Source organism: Urocitellus parryii, chromosome 8, assembly GCF_045843805.1.
Source record: "Urocitellus parryii isolate mUroPar1 chromosome 8, mUroPar1.hap1, whole genome shotgun sequence".
Taxonomy (NCBI): Eukaryota; Metazoa; Chordata; class Mammalia; order Rodentia; family Sciuridae; genus Urocitellus; species Urocitellus parryii.
The window spans coordinates 138,278,903-138,302,000 of record NC_135538.1 but is presented as its reverse complement, the minus strand read 5'-3'; the positions used below and the strand labels follow the sequence as shown (position 1 = coordinate 138,302,000).

General features: G+C 43.4%; 1 protein-coding gene across 3 annotated transcripts in view; it reads right to left on the bottom strand.

Annotated features, from left to right (window-relative positions):
* Positions 1–22,680, bottom strand: part of Dsp (desmoplakin) — a 46,710-nt gene extending 24,030 nt beyond the window's left edge. For 2 of the 3 annotated variants that reach the window (XM_026384625.2, XM_026384626.2), the window contains exons 1-6: positions 22,463–22,665; positions 8,602–8,704; positions 5,733–5,881; positions 4,661–4,835; positions 1,457–1,585; positions 503–553 (exon numbers count right to left, since the gene is read on the bottom strand). In XM_026384625.2, coding sequence (XP_026240410.2) covers positions 503–553; positions 1,457–1,585; positions 4,661–4,835; positions 5,733–5,881; positions 8,602–8,704; positions 22,463–22,665 — 810 coding nt within the window. Of the gene's footprint in view, positions 1–502; positions 554–1,456; positions 1,586–4,660; positions 4,836–5,732; positions 5,882–8,601; positions 8,705–22,462 lie in introns of all 3 variants that reach the window. The other variant, XM_026384627.2, reaches the window with a different exon arrangement.
* Positions 22,681–23,098: the final 418 nt, after the last annotated feature.

Here is a 23,098-nt window from a genome sequence, read left to right as displayed (position 1 = left end):
TTATTTTAAAAATACTGCTGCCAACAAGGAAATGTGGGAAAAGTGAAGATAAAGTGACACAAATAGGTAGAAGAATGGAAATCTCTCTGCTTATCAATCACATGATTGATACAGAATCTGTCATACAATGGGGATCTGATGAGAAACCATCTAAAGAAAATACATCGTATTTTTGCTAATACTTCCAAAAGCTGCAATTCAAAAGAGGCAAGACTTTACTGCTTTAGCTGCAAGTATTTATTAACAAGCATCATTTAGGTAACACAACTTGAAAATGGAATAGTTGTAGGCACCCTCTGCAGAAAGAAGAAAATACTTTCAGAATTTACTTCTAAAGGAAACTTAGCAGCAGCAATGAAATTAGCGTCCATGAGCAAGGAGGTAAGAATACTTCCAGGGTCTTCTGGGTGACACTGAGCAGGTGCCTCACCCCAGGAAGTGAACAGTATTGTATTGAATTAAAAACAAAGACTACAGGCAATTCAGAAATAAGTTGACTTACCAGCAGGTTTTCATACTCCTCTTCCAACTGGTAGATGGCGGACTTCTCACGCTAAAAGATGACGAAAAGCACGTCATTATTTAATTCTCCTCTTGGGTTTGTAGAGAAAGAGCCGCCCTTCGAAACCTCCTTTTTTATCCATTCTGGCCTCAGTAGAAAGAAGTATTTGCTCTATGAAGTCTTGACCCCTGGGGACCTTCTCCCAGGTGTTTGGAAAGCAAACCTTCACTGGGCTGGTAGCAGGGCCACAAAGTAAAGGCCTGACCTTTGTCATTTAAAGACTCACTAGTTGCAACTTAAAAAAAAAAAAAAAAAGTCTGATAATATGATTTAGGTTGTCCTAGATCTTGGAGAAAGGAGGGGAGAAAGTTGATCAGGTCCTCAAGTGGACAAAAATAGGGCCCAAAAGGGGGAGGGAGGTAGAAGCTTTGATGTACGTGGAAAAGTTAGTGATTTAAAAGTGTAGAGATATAGGAGGAAACTGAGCACCTAAGACCAGATTCATATCTTATGGGTCATTCTCGACCCAGCTGCAAGTCCGACTTTCCTCCAGCCCTGGAGGGGTGTCAGGAAACCCACCTAGCAAAGGACTCGCCAAGGTCTCGAACAGTATGATCATCCGTTTTCTCCATGAGGAGTGATGCTCTGCTTTCTGCAGAAACGGACCACCCCCATCCCATCTCCCCGAAAGCACTTGTTTACAAACTGCAAACAAATGAGTGCTCTCATGCTCTTGTCCTTGGGATGGGCTCCTCCTCAAGATCCAGAAGGTCTATCTGGCTTCCCTTCCCCTTTATGAAATGGGATTTTTAAAAATTTCCAGTCTCTTGGGAAAGACAGAATAGCCTGTCTCAGACAAAATTGTCCATGAAAGTCATTACTCAAACCTTCAGTTGTTGTCTTTTTTTTGGGGGGTGGGGGGTGCGGATTCTAAAATAGAAGAATGAAAAGTACCAAGTCGGCTTTGATTTTGTCCAGCTGCCAGCGGTAGTCTCCAATGGCGTTGTGGAGGCTCCTGTGGCTGTTGATGTGCTGCTCCACGGAGGCCAGGTCCACTCCCCAGGCCACCAAGTCCATCTCTGCCTGCAGAGGGAAGGAGAAGAGATGTACCCTTCAGTGTCCTTGTTGGCAACTGACTTGAGTTTTCTATGGTCTCAGGGATAAGGAACCAAGAGACAAACACAGCTCTGCTTCAGATGAAAGTGAAGACGCTCCGCTACTCGGGAGGCTGAGGCAGGAGGGTCACTTAAGCAGAGGCATTCAATACCAGTCAGGGAGGGAGGGAGGGAGGAAGGAAGGAAGGAGAAAAGAAAAGAACAAAGCAAAACTAAAAATGTAAATATCAAGTATGTTCGAAGCGAAAATATTTGGTAAAGTTTCAAGATTTCCTAACAACGGGGATTGCCAAATACATTCCTTGCCTTATTTGGACTGAGGAAGAAATTCAGAAATGGGTTCCTTGAAACCTATATCATGACTTCTGAGAAAAAAAAAATATGTATACATGCAAGTTTGTGTGTGACTAGATATTAATGTGTGTGCATAGATGTATAGGAGATAATGATGCTATAAAATATCCACATGCTTCTTTATTCAGTAAGTTTTAAATATACATCAAAAATCATTAATGAAACATAATTATTTGGTGCTTCCCAAGCTCAAAACAGTGAACCGAAAAGCATTTGTCATTGTTTATTTCTTTAAATTATTATTGTTGTTGTTATTATTATTATTATTTTGCAGTGCTGTGGCCTTGCACATGACTACACGAGCACCCTACCACTGAGTGACACCCCAGCCCTAAATTATTTTGATAAATGTTCAGTGTTGACTCAGAAGCCCAGCATTTATCATTCCCTTTCCAGATGCAAAACTCCCTACGGCCCACTTCAAAAGAAAGTTACTATATAAACTCAAAAGTCTTCATTTCAATTAATGTTGGCAACGTTAAGATTGTGGACTTACGTTAGCTCTTTACAAAATTAAATCTAGCTAGATTTATTATTTGGATCTCAAATCTAAGAAGGCTGCACAGAAGAAAAAAAATCAAACGCATAGTTCCACAAATTTTGTTCTGGGGCAAGTCTATTATTTCATCCTTCTTTTGCATGAGTACATGTAAATTTCCGAATCACCTGTACCATCTCCCGGGCATGCCTGGGGCCAACATTCCAGGCTGGCATGTCAGCAGGAACACAATGCAGATTGTTCTTAAGCCACATCCATGTTCTAGGGCACTTGGCAAAGGGTCAGAAAGGGGAGCCATTTCAGAGCCAGATCACGGAAGGTTCCCTTCCCAGGGGACTCTGACCCTTGTCTCCCATGGCTGTCCTGGCTTGTTCAACAGAAGAAGCAGGTGCGTGTGCTGGGGAGATAGGGAGGTGACCGGGCACCCGCTCACACTGGTCTCTACAGACCAGGTGTATCCTATCTGGCTCATCCATCAGCAGAAACCCAAGTCTCCGGAAGCCACACAAACCTGGCCAGGAGGTGTGCGCTGCTAGGGAAGAGGCTCCCTTATCAGCAGAGCCTGCAGCTAGATCTCCCTGGAGGAATGAGGAATGCAGACTATGCAAGGGGGAAGAAGGAATGGGGGGGCAAAGGGCCAGAGGGAATCCCAGGGTGAACCTGCAGGTGAGAGATCAAACAGCTTTTGGTTTGTAGGGAGCTATGAGAACCACCTGCTGGATCTGAAAGCATCGCTCATCACTGACTCAGACAATGACATAAAACTGAGTCCCTGTGACGATGCCCTTTCTGACATTTAAAGATGTGGAGCCATTGCTACAAAGTATTCTTCCAAAGCAGCACCCAGCCCGAGATCAGAAAAGGGCAGAGTATGAGCTGTCGTTTTATACAGCTGTCATTACCGACTTGGAAGACATTCGGCTGTATGAGGCTTCATAATTAATTTGGTTCAAAGGCTGTTTTGCCTCCCATTAAGGATCCTTACGGTGTGGTTCAAACCCCATCAGCTCTTCCTGTCACTGGGGCTGGAGCACCACCACCCCACCCCCAGCGAAGCAAAAAATTTACTACAGCCCTCACATGGCAACAATTGGGCAATGTGGGTGCACCTTATTTTCTTCAATAATTTTCATCTTCAGGACTATGGCTCAGAAGTTTAGAGACCTCCCTTTCTGGCACAGTGAGTACAGATAAAATCCTCAGGAAATGGACATCCAAAGATTTGATGGGATTTTGAAAACATGCCAAGAGGTTTATATTTAAAGTTTCTGAGGTTATTCCTAGTGTTTTCCTCTCTGTATACCATAGCCTTCTCTAATACTAACAGCCTTTATGAAAAATAGGAGACAAGGTTAACTGAATGAATGAGTGAATGAAGGGAAAGAACAGAACCCCCAAATTCTAAAAGGCCAGGTGCACCAGAGTGTGCTATGGTCCCAGCTACTCATGGCAGAAGAGACACAGTGAGACTTACTGTCCAAAAAAAAAAAGTGGCTGTGAAATTTTTGAATGAGTGCTAAAATGGTCCTACAACCCACCAAGCTCTTAGAACCACAAGGCTGTTGCGTAACAATCTCTCCACAGGGTATCATTCTAGCATATCCACCTTCTCAGGAGAAAGATGGTTCACTGGGAGTAGGTTTTCATTATAAAATTCCCATCTCCCTGATTATGGCGTAGTTCCCCTGCCACCTGTTCATTATAGGGCATAATTAGTACATAAAACAACAAAACAATAATTAGCATTGAAACAGACATTGGAGAAACCCCCGGTTCTAGGGAAAGGATCAACACATACTTCTGCTGCCACTATTTTAATTCACTCCCACACCAATGACGTGAGGGTTGCCCAACCAGACAACTGACACTTCCAAACCACCAGGCAGGCCACCGAGGAGCCCAAACCAGAGCGTCCAGTTTGACAGTTCCCAGCACTTCCAATTTGTGAATATTTTAAATGAACCACCACAATATTCTTCTTTTTTTTCTAAGTACCTATCTGCAACATAGATGAGGTCAGTTACCTTGGTAGAACAATGATGTGATTTAGCAGGCAGACACAAGCGGTCATTGCCACCTGAAGTCCTTGGTGACCAGAACCCTGGGGCTCACCCACTGCTCTCTACACAACTAAGATACCCGGGTTTCGGGGTCTAAGGACCAACACTTGTCCCTCTGGGCGCTGCTCACCCTTTGTTGTCTCATCCATCCCAAACATTCGCCGGTGAGACGCTTGGTGAACTCATCCCACCCGGAGCCACTCTGACAAGTGTATCCTCCTCCGCCCTTGGAGCTGGCCCTTCGCACTCGAGGAACACTGATGGCTTTGTAAAGGGCTCGCATTTGCTCCTGGAGTTGCAGCAGCCTGAAAGGAAAGAATAGAAACGATATCACTACAGGAAAACAGCCTATGAAAACACATTCAGGACAAACCCCCTTCTCCGCATCTCCTTTGGGTCCATGTAGAAGCCACCAATGTTTAATTTGAATATTTTTTTTTTGCTTTATCACATGACATGTAATTTGATCACATACAAAAATATCAAGTCCAGCCAGGTGTGGTGGCACACACCTGTCATCCCAGCAACCTAGGAGACTGGGGCAGGAGGGTAGCAAATTCAAGGCTACCCTCAGCAGTTGGCGAAAACCTATCCCAAAATTAAAAAAAAAAAAAATCAAATATGTTAAGTCCTAGGAAGATGCTTAAAGCCCAAAACATCTTGGAAAGTGTCCCTGCCTTTGCCTAACCCGGTATAACACCTTTTGATTTCTCATGTGTTTTATCCCAGGGATTCTCCTAGTACCCTGGACCCCAGGTGGCTTGGGAGCAAGTTCAGACTACATATCCCAGCTTCATGTCCAAGTCCAAGACTCTCTCTTTCATATTCACTAAACCAGACTTCTTATTAGACTCCTAAAAAGTCCGATGCTGGGCAGAGAGCTTTGCTGCCCTCTAGATAGAGATGCAGTTGACACCTAATGAACTCAGAGCTTCAAAATAAGACCTAGAGTTTTTGAATGGCCGCACGCTCTTAGGCAGGTCTGCTCAGTTCTTCTCATGGCAGCTTTGTGATTGCACAGAAGAGGGCAGTGGTTTGGTCCATGTGTATTGCAGACCGTGAAGGTATGAAAGGCCAAGGAAGGCAAGTTCCCCTCGGCACGGGTCTGCTTCCTCCAGAGGAAGACACGGGTCATGGACCGAGCACAACGGGGTGTGCAGCATTCCTCACGAGCCTCCTGATCCGTGCTCTGGGGACATTACCTTTTCTGATAAGCATCACAGGGCTGGCCCATCTGTCGCATCTCCCGGATCAAGCTGTCAGTGATCTCCATCTGATCATTGGCCTGTGCAAAGCACTCGTCCAGTTCCCTACTTCGAGCCAGCTGTATTCCGTCTCCATATTTCAGTTCCTAAAAGAGAGAATTCACAGGAAGGAAAACACATGTTACTACAAAGAAAGGATTCCTGTGCATTAAGGAGAGCAAAAACTTCTATATTAAATATAAGAAATATAAAGCACCCCACTGGAAATGCAAAAAAAAAAAATTAACTGAAAATGACCTTACAAATTTGAGATAAGGAAGTAAACTGCCCACTAACATTTGTGGGCTGTCTTTTACATTTGCACTTGGATTTTAAAGGCAAATTTACAGAACACTCATCTTCCCCTTGCTTCAGTGTTGAGTGTGGATCTTTCATATTTATATGGAACTCTGATTTACTGGGATTTCACCGTGGTAAGAACACTGTAACTATTTCACCACCTAAGGCCTTTTACACATTAAATGAGCTTTTTTTGCACTTTTATAGGAACAAGACTTTTTCAGATCTTAAAATAAAGCTTCTATCTGGTTAACTGTACTGGGTCAATCTGCGTCCTGGTTTTGATGATGCTTTTCTGTTCTGTAAGATGTCAGAGGCAGGAGGAGCCAGGTGAGGGACAAACAAGGCTGCTTGGTACTATTATTTATTTGTTCTTGTTGTTACAATGCTGGGGATTGAACCCTGGGCACATCCTAGGTACACGCTCTGCCACTGAACTACACCCCCAGCCCTGCTCTGCAATGTTCTTGCAAGTGAGTCTATAACGTCTTGTTCTTCTTGTGAGTCTACAGCTATCTCAAAATAAAAGTTGTTTGTTTTTTAAGAGAGAAAATTTCCCATTGCTTTAGGACCACATGGGAGCTTTCTCTATAGAATTTTACTTTTGCTGCTTTCATTTGGCTTCAGCCAAATGAACCTCATTTCTCTAAAGCAGCAATGTTAGCAAATACGATACCGTTTCCTGGTTGTGTTTTTATTGCACTTCAAAGCACATAAGTAGAAATAAAGTGGGACGTGATCCATGTAAATTTCTAGAACTACATGGGAAATGTAACCACGGTCACTACTGAGTCCAGGGCTGGGGTGGGTATGTTCCTTGTTGTCACTGACCCCTCTCCTGTTTAGCTTTGTGTGAAGGAATCCGGGCACTGGGAACATTGAGAGAAGTCTGTTTCAAATCAGAGGCCTGAAACAACCAGAACCAGAACCAAGCTGGCTTGCTGACCCTCAAATATATTTTTGCATGGACTAAGCAATGATTATTTTCTTTTTTTTTTTTTGTACTGGGATTGAACTCAGGGGCACTTGACCACTGAGTCACATTCCCAGCCCCTATTTTGTATTTTATGTAGAGACAGGGTCTCACTGAGTTGCTTAGCGTCTCACTGCTGCTGAAACTGGCTTTGAATTCATGATCCTCCTATCTCAGCTGCCCGAGCTGCTGGGATTACAGGCATGTGCCACTGTGCCCCGGTAATCACTGGCTCTTTTAAATTTTGAGATAGGGTCTCACTAAGTTACTTAGGGCCTGGTTAAATTGCTGAGGCTGTCCTCAAACGTGTGATCCTCCCGCCTCAGCCTCCTGAGTTGCTGGGATTACAGGCATGTGCCACTGTGTTCAGTTGTAAAGATATTTTCTTAATGGGATAAAATAAACCAGAACAAGAATCCACAAAATATCTAAACTAGGAAATCAGAACAGTGAGATACTCTTCAAACAGAAGAAGCCATACATTTGCTTGTTTTAAATCGGTTCAAATATAGACTATTTAACAGAGGTAACCCTGTGATTAGGTCGACTTCAGATATAACCCCCACATTAATGTCGGCTTGGGGGAGACTGGAACCTGATTATTTTGTTGCAAAGAATCTTTCAGAAAAAGGAAGAAATGGTGGTTATTTCCCCATCCTTCTCTAGTTGTTTCTACAGAAACCTGGAGCAAATATGAGTGCTAAGATATTTTAAAATGAAATCTGTATATATCACAGAACTCTTGATTTTTAACCCCAATTGGAAGAGAGTTAAGAGATCTCATTCATCATAGGAGCTCCAGATTCTCACAAATGCCACCCTTTTCCCTCAAATTTCAATTGTTTATTTTTATATATATATATTTTTTATGCTTCTCAAACAGAATTATCCTCCTAGTATGGTCACTTTCCCTCACAAAAGCCATTTTATTAATTTGATGGTGCCCAGGACAATCCATCCCAATCCAGTGATAGAAACACCACAGGTTCCATTGCTAGAAAGAGAAAAGATCACAAAGTCACATAAATAGCAATAAGGATGCTGCGGTTCCAAAAAGGTGGCCACGGGTCATGTCAACATCTGCCGAGGTTCAGTCCCTAGGATGAAATATTAAGAGGTGGAACTTTAAGAGGTCATTAATCTATTCATGTGATTCATGGATTAATAGTTTGATGGATTATCTTCAGAGTGGGTCTGTTCTAAAAGCCAGTTTGCAGGCTCTCTGTCTCTTCCATGTGATGCCCCACACTATCCCGGGGATCAACACTACAAGTGACCCTTGACCTTGGACCAGAACTAGGAGTCAAAATAAACCTCTTTTTTTTTTTTTTTAAATAATGTACCCCAGTCTGGGGCATGGTGTTATTAGCAACAGAAAACAGACCAAGATGATGGCCCTCTCTGGATGGCCCGTTCTGGAAAAGACCACTTCTAACTGTGCAGCAGGGAAAACAGGTCAGAGAATGGGGATGTGCCGGAGAGGACCTGGAGAGCCACAGCCCACGGGGCCCAGCTGCAGGTGGGTGAGGCAAGCGGGGGAACGGGGAGGCTTACCGGCTGCACAATCAGCTCGGCCCGCATCAGACAGTCGGAGCAGTTCTGCAGGAGCTCCTGGATGGTGTTCTGGTTCTGGTGCCTGGACATGGTGCCGGTTTGACTGAGGAGGCAAACACAAAGAAATCGGACGTGAAATAGCTTCTTTGCCATTTTGAAATAATTCGAAATGTTCAGAGAAGTTGCCAACGCAAGACAAAAACACTCCGTGAGAGTCTTCACCCAGACGCCCCGATTACTGACATTTTGCTGTACTTCCTTCTCCCCTGTCTGCACATGTGGATTCACTTATTTATGGATATATATGTGTGTATATATATATTTTTTTTCATGAATCACTTGAGAATAATCATGTCTTTTTACCCTCAAATATTTCTGCATGTGTTTCCTAAGAATAAGGAAATTCACTTATCAAATCACAAAATAATTGTTAAAATCAGGGAAATTTGAATGGATATAATACTAGTGTTTAATCTAGAAAACTTTTCGACTTTCACAACTTAGCCAATAATGTCCTTCATGGCACTTTTTCTCCCAGGTCTATGGTTCCATCCAGAGAATTCCTTTGAAATGTAAAAACACATCTCTTTTGTCATGACAGAGAGCTATTTCCATCTATTTATCACCCTTCCCAATTCGGCCCACAGCAGTTGATAATGCCATGTCCCCAATACCATGAGTCCCTCTGCAGGAAGACCTCACAGCATCGGATACTAAGCATGAAGATGTCACCAGCAAGTCTGGCCAAAGGAAAAAGTAGGAAATGAGAGAAAAGCTAATTTTACAAAAGTACCTTCGGCCACCACAGTAAAAGACAATAATGGTAAAGAAATCATGGTTTAAGGAAATGGTGGAAATTTTAAATATTTTTAATGACCCTTCTCCTTGCAAGATGGATCAATACTTTTCTCAACAATGAGGTTCCTTCAATGTACATGCAAATGAGGTACAGTTCTGGAAGACAAGTAGCAGAAACCTTCGAACAATGGAGATGTTGGCAAGAGAAAAAAAAAGTTATACATTGCCCATACTTTAAAGAAATAGACCAGAGGAATTTAATTTGCTCCACAACGTAAATGAATCCATTAGAGAGCAAGGTGTAACAAAAGAGGCTTACTTTTTATTTTAAAAGCAGGTTGTGCTTGGAAAAAAAAGTCTATTTAATTTGTTTATTTTTATGTGGTACTGAGGATCAAACCCAGAGACTCACATGTGCTAAGCAAATGCTCTGCCACTGAGCTACAACCCCAGACCAAGAGTGTCACTTTTTAATTTGCCAAGATCCATCATGCCGTACCACTGCTTACTACTGTTTAGTGTCAAGATATTTAGCATGTGTGAGCCCCTGGGTTGGACCCCCAGCACTGCAAAATAGAACAAGAATGAGAGATTTAAAGCCTGTCAAATTATTGTTTGATGTTCATGAAAAGGGTTCACAAATGTGCTACGAGACAAGTTGTGTTCCTCAGAGGGCTTTGGCCATCAGGGCCAGTTTGCACCTGCTTTTGTTTGACGTCTTTCTGACAAATTGGACTTTCCCCTGTGTGTGTGTGTGTCTGTGTCCCTGCATGTTTTAAAGAAAGTATTTCACTGTTTAAAAAAAAAAAAATAGTTTGGGCTGTAGGGTGTAGCTTAGTGTTAGAGCACTTGCCTCATAGGCATGAAGCCCTGGGTTCCACCCAGCACCACCAAAAAAAAAAAAAAAAAAAAAAATTGGAAAACAATGGCTGTGTTATTCACAGATAGGATCACAAAAGTTCGAGAACTCTCCCAGGATTCCTCACTCTGCATCACCCACCACAGGGAAGCACTTTCTTTCTTTTCCTGCCACTGATTTGGGGTCCCTCCCTGCAAGCAAGGCTCTCCAACAAGTCAGCACTGGCTGAATGTGGGTGCGGAGCCCAGGCCTCCCTGGGAACCGCTCCCAAATGATGATCCCGGCTCTTCCAGGCAGGCCCAGACAACGTGCTGCTGAGATGTCCAACCTATCAAAACCAGACGGCCTCCCCACTCCTCCTCCATGAATGCAACCCGTCTTTCTTCCACTCAGAGCTCGCACAGGAAACCTGGCATATTTTTTGGTAATGTTAAGACACAAGACAAAACCGTATCTGTTGTCTTAACTTGCAAGAAATTCCAGCGGCGTTAGGACACCTTCCCAAATGTACCTGTTAGAAAATAGAGGAAAGAAACTCAAGAGACCCAGGAAAGAACTTAAAAAGATACAGAAAACTCACGCAGAACCCCAGTAAGGAATTAGAATGCTCCTGTGTAATTACATCTGCTCCCAAGCAGGGATCAGTGCACGCTTCTTTTGAAACATTTGGAAATTCTGTTCAGCAACTTGGTTCTGAGGGTGATTCCCATTCAAGCCTATAAAATGAAAGCCAGAGTTTCTGCGACATATAATAAGGTGTGCCACTGTAAAAACTCATGGACTAAGCTGTCAGAAGATGATTAAGGAAGCTGGGTAAGGCGTATACAAGAACTTTGTACTATCTTGGCAACTTTTCTGTAAATATAAAACTACTCCAAAATAAAAATGCTTAAAAAAAAAAAAAAAAGGCTTGGGGTATAGCCTAGTGGTAAATGCATCCCCTCCCACTCCACTCCCCATCCCAGCACCAAAACACACACACACACACACACACACACACACACACACATACACACACAAGCAGAGGTCAAACTACATTGTGAATAAATTTATCCAGAGTGTCCGTATAAGTTTTAAAGGAATCTATGAGACTAAACTTATTTGACAACAAAACATAAACTCACCCACTTGTTTTTCCCCAGGTACTAGGGGACTTCATTTCAAGACACTGAGACGTGAGTTGCTTCCAACAAAAGGGGAGCAAAAGCCATTAAAAGCTGGGTTAAAACAGGAAGGCTTCCTCTATTATGTATTTGTTTTTTAATTCCCTCCTCCAAGTTTTACAAGACATTTCCTATTTCTAAAGGAGGGTAGGCATGTATGTATATTATGCCAAAATAGACTCTCCTGTCATGTGTATCTTAAAAGAACAAACAAACAAAAACGGTGGGCAACTCCTTAAAGACAAGACTCCTATCCTCACTTCATAGGCTGTGGATGCTACTCAAAAATCCATGCTTCACCCAAAGACTTGCATATGTTCACTACATAATGCCCTTGACACTAAAACCTTTAGGTGTTTCACTTTGCATTTCAGTAAACACATTATTGCTTACTGAACATTATGTTCCATTATATGGAAAAAGAGGAATGCACAGAAATCAGATTTCTTTTTTTAGTTTTAATATTTTATTTAGACATTGATGGACCTTTATTTTATTCATTTATTTATATGTGGTGCTAAGGATGGAACCCAGTGCCTCACACAGGCTAGGTAAGCAAGCGCTCTGCCACAACCCCAGCATGAAATCAGATTTCTTTAGTGGGTCAATAAAATGAAAAGCTAATGTGTTGGGATGATGAAAGTAAAAGTCTTTGACACTGTTATTTGTTTATAGGAAAGTATAATCTCATTAATCAAATTTCACCTTTTATAGTAGTCCCCCTTGTGCAAACAGATATGTTCTAAGATCCCCAGAGGATGCCTGAAATCTTGCCTAGTAATGAACCTTAAATATACTATGTTTTTTCCTATTCACAGGTACCTATGATAAAGTTTGATTTAAATATTAGGTGTGGTAAGAGAATGAACAATAATAGAACAATTACAACAATATGTATACTAAGTGGAATTTAAGATTTGTTTTTTTCCTAGAGTTGCCTATTTAATATTTTTGGACTGTAGTTGGCCATGGGTACCAAAACCACAGAAAATAAATCCATGGTTGGGGTGGGGGGGTTGTGAAATGCAATTTCTCCAGACTGCCTCTGATCCTAAAGGAAGGTTTGCTTACTCTTGTCTTTCTTTGGTCAGTATCCCATTTCTACCTGAGGTGTAGCCAAGAAACCCTTCAAAAACAGAGGAAGGAGAGAAAGGGAACCAGGTGTGTGCTTGGTTGATTGGCTCCGTCCATCACCAAAGAGACTCAGGCCAAACAAAATTTAGTGACTGGGGAAAAGAGAATTCTCCTTGACCTTCAGTTTACTTGTCTTCCTTCAATGAAGAATCCACACCAAACTGGCTGTGCTTAAATCAAGAAGGAACTGTAGGCAGAAAGGGATTTTGATCCATCGGGTCAGTCCAATGTCAGATATTCACCCACCATGTGTACAGCCACGGACTCTTGTACTGGACAGCCAGGAGCTTGCTTCAGAAAAAGTGTGTAATTATTTATGTTTCTTTTTAAGTTGTGTGTGATTTAAAACTTTGCTCCTGGGTATGGTGGAGCACACCTGTAACCCCAGAGAGGTTGAGGCAGTTCAAAGCCAGTCTCAACAATTTGGCAAGACCCTGCCTCAAAACAAAAAAAAAGATTGGGGGTGAAGCTCAGTGGTGAAGACCCTGGGCTCAATCCCTAGTGCCCCAAAATAAAACAAAACAAACCTCTGTAAATCAGATCATGTTTTTATTGAACATACAATTTTTGATTTCTTTTTAACCTCAGAAAAAAATTGGGGGGTAGTGCTGGAGATTGAACCTAGGTGCATTTTGCCACTGAGTCACACCCCCAGCCTTTTTTAAATTTTTCTGTTTTGATACAGGGTCTCACTAAATTGCTTAGGGCCTCACTAAATTTCTGAGGCTGGCCTCAAACTTGTCATCCTCCTGCCTCGGCTTCCTGAGCTGCTGGGATTACAGGTGTGTGCCACCGTAGCTGGCTTAATCTGGAAATTTTCTAGGCTGTGGTTTTCTCATCTCTTGGGCTACATGATATCTAAGGTTTCTTTGGCTCACTCACTCTTTAAGTCCATTTTAGGCAACCATCCAACTCATTCTTAATGAAAGTAATATTAAAAAGTCTGTGTTATGATCAGTAGTAACTGAGTTCTCTTCTTCAACTCATGTAAAGTACTTTGGGAAAATGCAAAATTTTATCATGTATGAAGAAATAGTTTTTAAATAACTATTTAACAACAGTTTTATTTAACAAGCAAATAAGGATTTTTAAAATCCCTAGCCTCAAAAAAGTTTAAACATTGGCATACAGGGGAGGGGGGGACAGAAAAGGGGATGGTATTATAAACCATGTTAGGAATCGGATTAAGAAACCTCTAGCTTTCATTTTTAAATCCCATTTCAGATGGAAGACATCATATGTTTCTTTTGAAAAAAATAAGTAAACGGATTTGAGTCAAATCAATTAAAAGACTGTTGACAGCTGTCCTTGAAAGAAGCAAATTCGTCCTTCAAACTTTTGACTCTTTGGAAATTGCTTTAATCTTTAAACTCACAAAGACAAATGATTCACACTACAAAGCAGCAGCCTGCACACACTTTTTTTTTTTGGCACTCGGAGTTGAATGCAGTATTAAAACAGAGTGGTGGGGAGTCTTACCACTGAGCTACATCCCGGCTCTTTTTCAGTTTTTATTTTGAGACAGGATCTTGCTAAATTGCTTAATTCCTCACTAAATTGCTAAGACTGGCTTCTAACTTTCGATCCTCCACCTCAGTCACTGGGATTACAGGTGGGCAAACACCCCATAAGGCTACAGACTTTTCTTTTTTAAAGATCATTCTAAAACTTGTTTAAACAAGTAATGGTTCCAAACGTTTTTATAAGGATCCCTTTGTCAGTGGATTAAAGGAAAACACAGTCTGGAGTGTAATCCCGAAACAGTCCATACAAAGACGTTAGAAATAACATAGAGCTATGTTTTGCCTTACCATGGTCAAATGACATTCTTTCTTTTCCTTAAAAAGTAAGAATGCAAAATTAGCTGTCTTGGAGCATTAGTCTAACACTTATTGCCAGAATATTCTAGAAAGAAAATATAAAACAAATATTTTGAAAAGGTGCAAGTAATATTACAAAGTTAAAATATTTTTAAATGATTGCTCCCTGTTTTACGAAAACGATTCTATAGTCATTTTAACTGCTCATTAGACATTCATGCATTTGACTAAACTTCTTTTTGTGTATATATTTTCTCTCCCATTGAATTACATTTTTTCTTTCTTCCTCTTTCCATCTCTCTCCTCCTCTCCTCGTTCATTTCATTCAACACACAATTATATATATATATATATATATATATATATATATATATATATATATTCCTGAAATAAAAGTCATGTCTTTCTGTATTCAGGTTCATGGAATAATGGATTAGTAAATGTGTATTGAAAATTAGAATTATATATTGCATTAATATCTTAAGACTTAATTTGGGGCTGGGATTGTGGCTCAGTGTCAGAGCACTTGCCTCTCATGTATGAGGCACTGGGTTTGATCCTCAGCACCATATAAAACATAAATAAATAAAGTATTGTGTCCACCTACAACTAAAAAAAAATTTTTTTAAAAAAGACCTATTTGTTTAGCTCTTTATCATTCATTATCAAAGCATTTTTCCACATTCTATACTGTTTGAGTTTCTCTTAAGGATCTTAAGTAAAAGGAAAAGATAGATAATTTTACTTTTTCATTTGAGGCTGATACCTTATGCCCCCAAGACTTACTAAACACGGAGGCATCCCCTGAAATGTCCCTAATCCATCCCTCTGGAGTTACAGATCAAATGCTGCCTGCTGGGTGGAACTCACCCCCTGGCACCTCTGCTCCCACTTGGGCTTTACCTGTTTACACACCTGGCTGTCCCACTCCGGGAGAGCAAAGTCCCATACCTTAGTCATCTTCCACTCCCACGTGCACCTAACAACACAGGGTTTGCACACAGAAGGCCTCAATGCATGTTTGTTTGGCTAAGTAGAGCAGAGCACAAGCAAACCATCTATCCCAAGGAGCCCATTCCCAACTCAGCCAGCGAGCGAAAAAGGAGGTTTCCTTCCTCCAGACTTTAGAAAGAGGGCCTGCTCTGGTCCTTTATGCTGTCCCCAGCCCGGAGGCAGTTCTCCAACACAAGTTCCACTTCTTTTCTGAGTGGCTCTCTCTTTATTTTTACACTGTGCATCAAATGGATTGTACTGAGATGGAGAGTGGGGGGAGCGCAAGTCAATCACATCACCTTCATAAAGACACTCAGGTCCATCCCAGTTGGAGCCCAGTCCCAGCTCAGCGCCTCTCAGCTGCTGTCCCATACAGTCACATACAGCCTGTGACTCAGAGCAAGTCAGAGTGACATGCACCCAGGGTGCTGGCTGGAGTTTCTGCAGCTGTGCAGGTAGGAACACCCCCCTCCTGGTGTAGAAGTAAGGCTTAAGAGGGGTCAGGATGTCCCCAAGGTGTTGCAGAAGCTAATTCTTCTCTTCATAACCGGTTGTTGACATGGTCATGAAAAATCCTTTTTGTATTTTTGTCTTCGTCTATAAATTTAAGAACATTATGCAGAAAATTGGGTATAGGGCAAAAGGAAGTGTGTGTACATGCAGAGAAACATGGCTCCCCAGAAATAGGCACAAGTTTTTATGTTTTTATGTAGCAGCTAAAATAAATGGGCACGAGGAGAAAGAAGAAATAAATTAGGTATTATGTGTGAAACATTTCCAGTTCTTAGGTGACCTACAAGACTCACAGGTAACAGAAAACTCAACAAGATTAATCCATTTTAACAGCCTGAAAGAGACTTAGTAAAGGGACAAAAAAATTCGGAGAAAGATGCCCTTATTTAATTTACTAAGAAGATTTTGGTTCTTACAAATTCAATGTCAAAATAGAGATTTCTATTTTGAATTACTTCCCTATGCAAAAATTTACATTTATTTGACAGAATCCTGAAAAACTCTTTACAAATTGTCGGTAATCCCTGAAGAAGCCAACTCCTTTTTCCTCCCAGGGGCCAGATAAAACAAGGAATGTTATGTTTGTGTGTCAACATTTTTAATTCCGAGAAAAACCTTATTAAATATGTTTGCTGTGGCTTTTCACTAAAGAATCCCCATTTTCAAGACATATAGATTCCACATTCATGAGATTTGGAAGGACAATAGACTCTTCCTGTCTCAAGTGTTTGTGGTGAGGTGTAACTTACTGGATGCATTTGTATTTTAAAGAACACTACTTAGAATGAATTGCAAATGGTGTGGGTCTTTAGGATGTGGGGCTTCGGCTTCAACATCTGACTGTTTTTTCAAGAGCCAGGACCAGCCCAGGAGGAGGCAGAAGGAGAAAAGCCAATGGAGGAGCAGAATTGTGAACAGCAAGGCTTCCAGACTGAAGCTCTCTTTCTAAAACTTTCTAGAACCTCCCCATCTGGAAAGACTGGTTAGCTGAGAGTCAAGTTAGACTCCCCCAGTCACACCCAAGCCCTCCTTTGCTCCACCCTAAGAAGTCAGCATTGAGGTATCAGAGACATCAGCAGATTCTTTTCTTCCCAAGGCAATTCAGTCTCCTGAACAATGAAATCATGCCCATATTTAGAGAAAAAAAATTAACTAGTGTTGAAAGCTTTTTTTTTGTTCCATTAAATAACAATTAGATGGCTTAATACAGAATAAACAATTAGTCTGCTTAATGCAGAATCATCTTGAGTGTTTTTTCTAAGCAGATGGAACTCTACAAGAGTATTAATAGGAAAAAATGGTTATGAAATAAATATTTCACAGGATTGCAACCAATTAAAAAGAAGCAAAAACTCCAATTAGCTAGAAAAGAGTTTATAAGTAGAAAAAGTGGATTCTAACAACAAAGGCTGGATTGTTTCTTGGGGCCTGTGGTATCCTGGATTCAAACCCAGCTCATCACTTACTAACAGTGTGATCTTTAACTGTTTTAGCCTCAGTTTCCCATCTGTAGACTGAGATTTGTTGTGAGGCTTGAGATTGTGTACATAATGCACTGATCTGATTTTTATAAAATACACAACTTACCCACATTTAACCACCGTGTGAATGTTACCTGTTAAATTAACCTGAATCTTCCTTTACCATCATTTCCCAAAATAAAGACCAAGGATACTCCTTCTATGAGTCACCCAGGCTCTGAGCCTGTTTTCTCAGACTCCTACCTGCAGCTCTTAGCTGAAGCTGGCGGTCACTCCACCTGGCCAGCACCTGCTCTCCACAGCCACAGCCCACACTCAGACTTTCATTGCCTCCCTCCTTCACTGGGGCAATGGCTTCCTCACAGGGACTCCTCCTGGCATCTCGCTCCACTTCATGCCACCTACGCGGTGCTGCTGCAGAGCAGTCTGAAAGCACCGCTGGGGACATTTCCTTGCCCCCTCCATGGAGATTTCCACTGGCCTCAGTGGAACCCTCGTGGCTGCCCCCTGCCTAGCCAAATCCCTCTCATGGCATCCAGGAGACCCCTCCTCCTGTCTTCTTCCTGCTTCCTCACTTTAAACTGGAGGCTCAAAAAGGAGATCATTTTATCAGCTTCTCAGACTTTTCCCATGCTCTTCTCTGCCTGCCCATCTTTACCAAAAGACCAATTCAATACCATTTCCTTCATAATGTGCCCCCTCACAGACTTTGTCTCTGTTATCCTGTCTTCTTGCGACGATTCTGAAATCATTTACATCCCTCCAGCCCTTTGCCTTTGTTGGGTTTTATTTTTATTTTATTTTGCAGTGCTGGGGATGGAATCCAGGGCCTCCCCCATGCTAAGCAAGTACTCTATCACTGAGCTACACGCCCAGCCCTATCCTTCTGTATTATTGTACTTATAATATGTCTCGAAGTACACTTCTTTCAGAGTTCAAGTCTTTGACACCTAACACTTGTGTGCAGCAGATGTTCAGTAAATACTTGAATAAATGCAAAATACATTCAACGTTGAAATCAATGTGAGATGCAGTCATTTAATTACTGGTCTGTCCAGTCTAAAAGTTGAGCTGCAAAGGCTGGGGAGGACCAAGGTGAGGAGCCCTGGGTTCTTGTATCAACCCTGCCCACCCAGCCAGGAAAGAACTCTAGGACTTGAGGCAAGTGTTTAGCTTGTATCCCTACCACAGAAAAGTGGGATTTCTGCCCACTAGGTAACCACTAGTGGTCCTTCCTTTTCTGCAATTCAGTGTAAATGGTGTTTATCTCATGCAAAGAAAAAGGCTTCTTATAACAGGTAATGTAAAAATAAACTTTAAAAAACATATCAAATAGTGATCACATGTGTTTTGGTTTTGTTGTTGTTTTTTTTTTTTGTGAGAAGTTTTGGTGCTGGATATTGAACCCAGGGTGTCCCATGCTAGGTGAGTGTTTTACCATTGAACTACACCCCCAACTCCTATTTCGTTTTGAAATTGTGAGATCTGGATAAAAGTAAGCATTAACATAACCACATACTTCTGAAGCTTAATAACTATGTTCTGCTTTTAATCCTCCTACAAAATCCATACTTTGATAAAAGATCTAACTCTGAGATTGGCTTACGGTGGTGACAAATTTCACCACAGATTAGTGCTTTGTTTTAACTATAAGAAAAAGATCAGAGATATTCTGCTGTAATTGAAAACAGTATTAATATAATATTTTATACAAGAAAATCCAAAGTTTACATTTTCAAAGCTCTGCTTTTTATATTGTCAAGTATATAACATTCGCTAAACCTTAATGAAATAATAATTAGAAAACAAGAAGTTAAATAATATAGTTGCAGATTCCACTCCAATCTAAAATAACACAGTACAGGTGCATGATGGGGGAAGGAGAAAATTACAATGTAAAAGAGATATAATACTGTCATTAAAATGGACAAGTGTTAGCAGTAGAAAGAACAGACAAAGGGGAGATGTTTTAAAATGGGTTTGAAGAGAAAAATAAGATTGGGCCTCTTCACATACTCAAATCAGTTTATATAAGAAAGGGCTAAACACACTTATTTGGAAAATCATGGATCTAAACTCAGCATGAGGAGGGAGGCATGCCTATAGTCCCAACAACTCAGGCAGCCAATGCTGGAGAATCACAAGTTCAAGTCCAGCCTGAGCAATTTAAGAAGAAGTTCTATCTCAAAATAAAATTTTAAAAATCTGGGGGTGGAGCTCAGCAGTAGAGCACTTGCCAAGTATATATGGGAGGCCCTGGGTTCAATCCCCAGTGAAAGGGAGAAAGGAAGAAAGGAAGGGAGGAAGGGAGGGAGGGAGAAAGAAAAGAAAAAGAAAGAATAAAAAAAGAAAAATCAGCAATCTAATTCAATCAATAAACCATCAGTTTTTAAATAAATGAGTTTAAATGCAATCAGTAGTTCTCATAGGTTTTATGCTAAAAGAATGAAAAAAGAAAACACCTTATACAGGGGGAAAAATCTTTGGTAGAAAACTACTTATTAAATTCTTCATCGTCATTCACTGAGCAGAGAGCAGCGGCCCTCTAGGGCGGACGGGGCCTCGAGGCTGCTTCAAAGCCCAAGCCATGGGCGAACCGATTCCTCCACACAGAACTGGATCGCCACCAGAAAAACAGGTACCGGTGCTCAGCCTGACTCTCCCCAGCCAGTCGCCATTATTTGAAAATGCAGAAGTCAGCATTTACGGGCTATTTGGTCTTCAGCTGCACCACTCCAGGCCGCGCGACAGGCTTGGGGGAAACTCCATTACCTGGGTCCCCAGAAAGAATGACGGACAGCTGGAGCCCCGGGTCGGACGCCCCGCGGCGCCGTGACTCACACCCACCCGCAGGGGGGGAAAAAAAATACCCTTCCTCCGAGTCAGGTCATTTTTTCACTTGGATCTGTTTTTCCTTCCCAGCGGGATGTAACACTTGACAGGTTTATAAACAAGCTTTTAGTTGTAAAAACAGAATGCAGAAACACTATCCAATGAAAAAACACTGAACCTCCCCAAATAAAACGGGGAGGAATCCTAATAAAACATGATCACCGTCGTGTTCTTCATTAACCAATGAATGAATTAACTAAAATTTTACTTCTCTAAAATGTGTAATAGAGGTCAAGAGAGGAAAATAGTCGATTAATGGGTACCGATCATTGTCAATTTGAAAGACAAGAGGGCTGAGGGTGTAACAGGACACAGCACGTTCCTGGGCGCGTGTGGGCCCATGGGTTAGATCACAGAACCACACACACACACACACACACACACACACACACACACACAAAGGAAGGAAATGAAAGGAAAGAAAAGAAATCCAGGTTAGTAAAAGAATATTAGTAGGGGCCAAATAAACATTTGATTCATAAACTATCTAAAAGGAGCTCATCAGAATCCTTTCATATTCTGACTTGGATTTAAACTGTGTGTAATACACACATTTAAAAGACCGTGCCTTCCAAATCCTGGAAGATCGAAACAGAAAAATAAAATTTCTGGCGAATTTTTTTAACGAACTTAAAAGCCCAAGCTTTTATTCCTCCTATCGCTTGGCACATTTTCAATGGAAATCCCCAAAAACATTTTATTCAGAAAAAAAAAAAAAAGAACTCCAAAACTGAGACAACAAAAAGAGAAAAAAAGAAAAAAAAAACCCAATATACATATATCGGGATGCTGGGGGGGCGGAATCCAAGCAGAAAACAGGTTGCAACTTGTATAGTGCCTGCTTTCAAATCTGCTTGCAAAATAGAGGTTGCTCCTCCTCTCCCTAAGGCCTCAACGCGGGGTAAATAATCTGGCACTGATCTAAGCACTCAGGCCTCTTTCCCGAAGAGGGAAAAGCTGGCAGGGGGCGGGGAGGGTGCGGGCCGCAAAACTCTCACGGCTCACGTGGGCATCCAGAGTCCAACTCCCAGAACTGGGTAAAAAAAAAAAAAAAAAAAAAAAAATCCTGTTCATTACCTTTCCTATCATAAAACAAAGACCTCCTGGGTCTACTTCCGTGACGATCAAGCCAAGTAGGCACAGCCTTCTTGCCAGTGGGCCTCTCCAGGGCGCTTCAGGCGAAGCACCACCCCCGCCAGGGCCGCCCCCAGCTCCCAGACCACACAGTGCAGATCAAAGGGCAGAACCTGAGCCCGTGCTTTGCGACCAAGGCGCTGGGGAAGTTCTTCTAAAACTACTTTTTTTCCCCCAGGGGGAAACAAAGGGCCCAGACGCGGAGCCACGGGTGCTACACCGTGGCCACCCAGAGGGATCCAGCGCGTCCCAGGAAAGCTCCTATCTGGAGCGCAGCAGTGTTGCCAGCCTAGCTGTCGCCCCTGAAGAAAAGCTTCATTTGCGGGGACAGGGGAATCCCAGGCCTGGCCTCCTTGGGACCCGACCCTGCTCCACCAAGACGCTCAGCCAGCACAGACGCCAGCGGGTGGCGGAGCAGCCCCGGGACCCCCACTGTCGTGGTTCTGAGGTGACCAGGAATTTGGGGTAAGCCAGTACAGATGGTGGTGGAACGATCGCGGCCACCGGATAGCGCCCGGAGGCCCCCACTTCTCTACAGTTTTACTTTTGATTATAATTAAAGTTGGGTGTCGTAGTCGCAGCCCCGCCTCCCCTGACCTCCCACCAGCTGGAGGGAACAAAGGCAACTGCAGCCTGGCCGGGCTACGTAGGTGGCAACCCGGGGACCGCAGAGAGAGGGCCGCACACTGCGCCCCTACTGGTCCGCTCGCCTCGCCTGTGAGGGCGGGGTAGGGGATGACGCCCCCTCTGGCCTCCAGCCCCGGCTTGCGGGGAGTAAAAGATGGGACCAGTCCCATCCGGTAGGAAGGGAGCCACCCCTGTCCGGGCGCTCACACACACCTGGATCAGAGAGGCAGCGCTGGGTGTCAGGACGCTCGGGTCCAGCTCCCAGAGTGGCCAGCAAGTGCTTATGTGACCTCGGGCAAACATTTTTCTCCTTCCAAACCTGGGTTTCCTGATCGGCCACTAGAGAACGTGTCCCTCCCCGTCCCAAAGTCCTAGGGTTTTGCTACAAGGTGGACGCCCCGGAGCCGGACCCCGAGCCCCGCGCTCTGGCTCGGGGCGGGTACCCACCAGTAGCCGTCCGAGTTCTGGTCGTTGACCGTGTAGCGCCGCGAGTAGTACATCCTGCTGGTGCTGGTGCCCCCGCCGCCGCCGCCGCCCCCGCCGCCGCCGCCGCCGCCGGTCATCTCGTAGCGCAGGTCCGGGCCGGACTCGGCTCGGGTCATGCGGCCCAGGGTGTTGATCCGCGGGTGGGAGCCCCCGTTGCAACTCATGTCGGCGGTCACTCAGGAGAGTGGCTCAGCGCCGAGGCATAGGCGAGGCGGGCCGGCTCGGAGAAGGTGGAGGGGCCCGAGCGAAGGCGCACAACCGGGGAACGGGTGGGGGAGCGCAGGAGGGTCGCGGGGACGCTCCTCTCCACCAGGACCGTCCCGACGGCCGCAGCGAGAGCAGGGACGGCGACCGGCCCGAAGCGAGAGCGGGAGGAAGAGCTGTGGCTCCGAGGGCGGCGAAGGCGCAGAGGAGCTGGGTCGGGGCTGGGTGTTGGTGTTGGTCGGCGGCGGAGCGAGTCTCCTCCCCGCTGGCACCCGGCGCCGAAGCCACACCTGGCCGGTTTCTTCCCAGGGCGGGGTGTGGCCGCCGCGCCTCCCCCGCCCCCCCCCCCCAAGGGTGTCACGGACGCGCTCGGGCCGCCCCTCCCCACCTGCG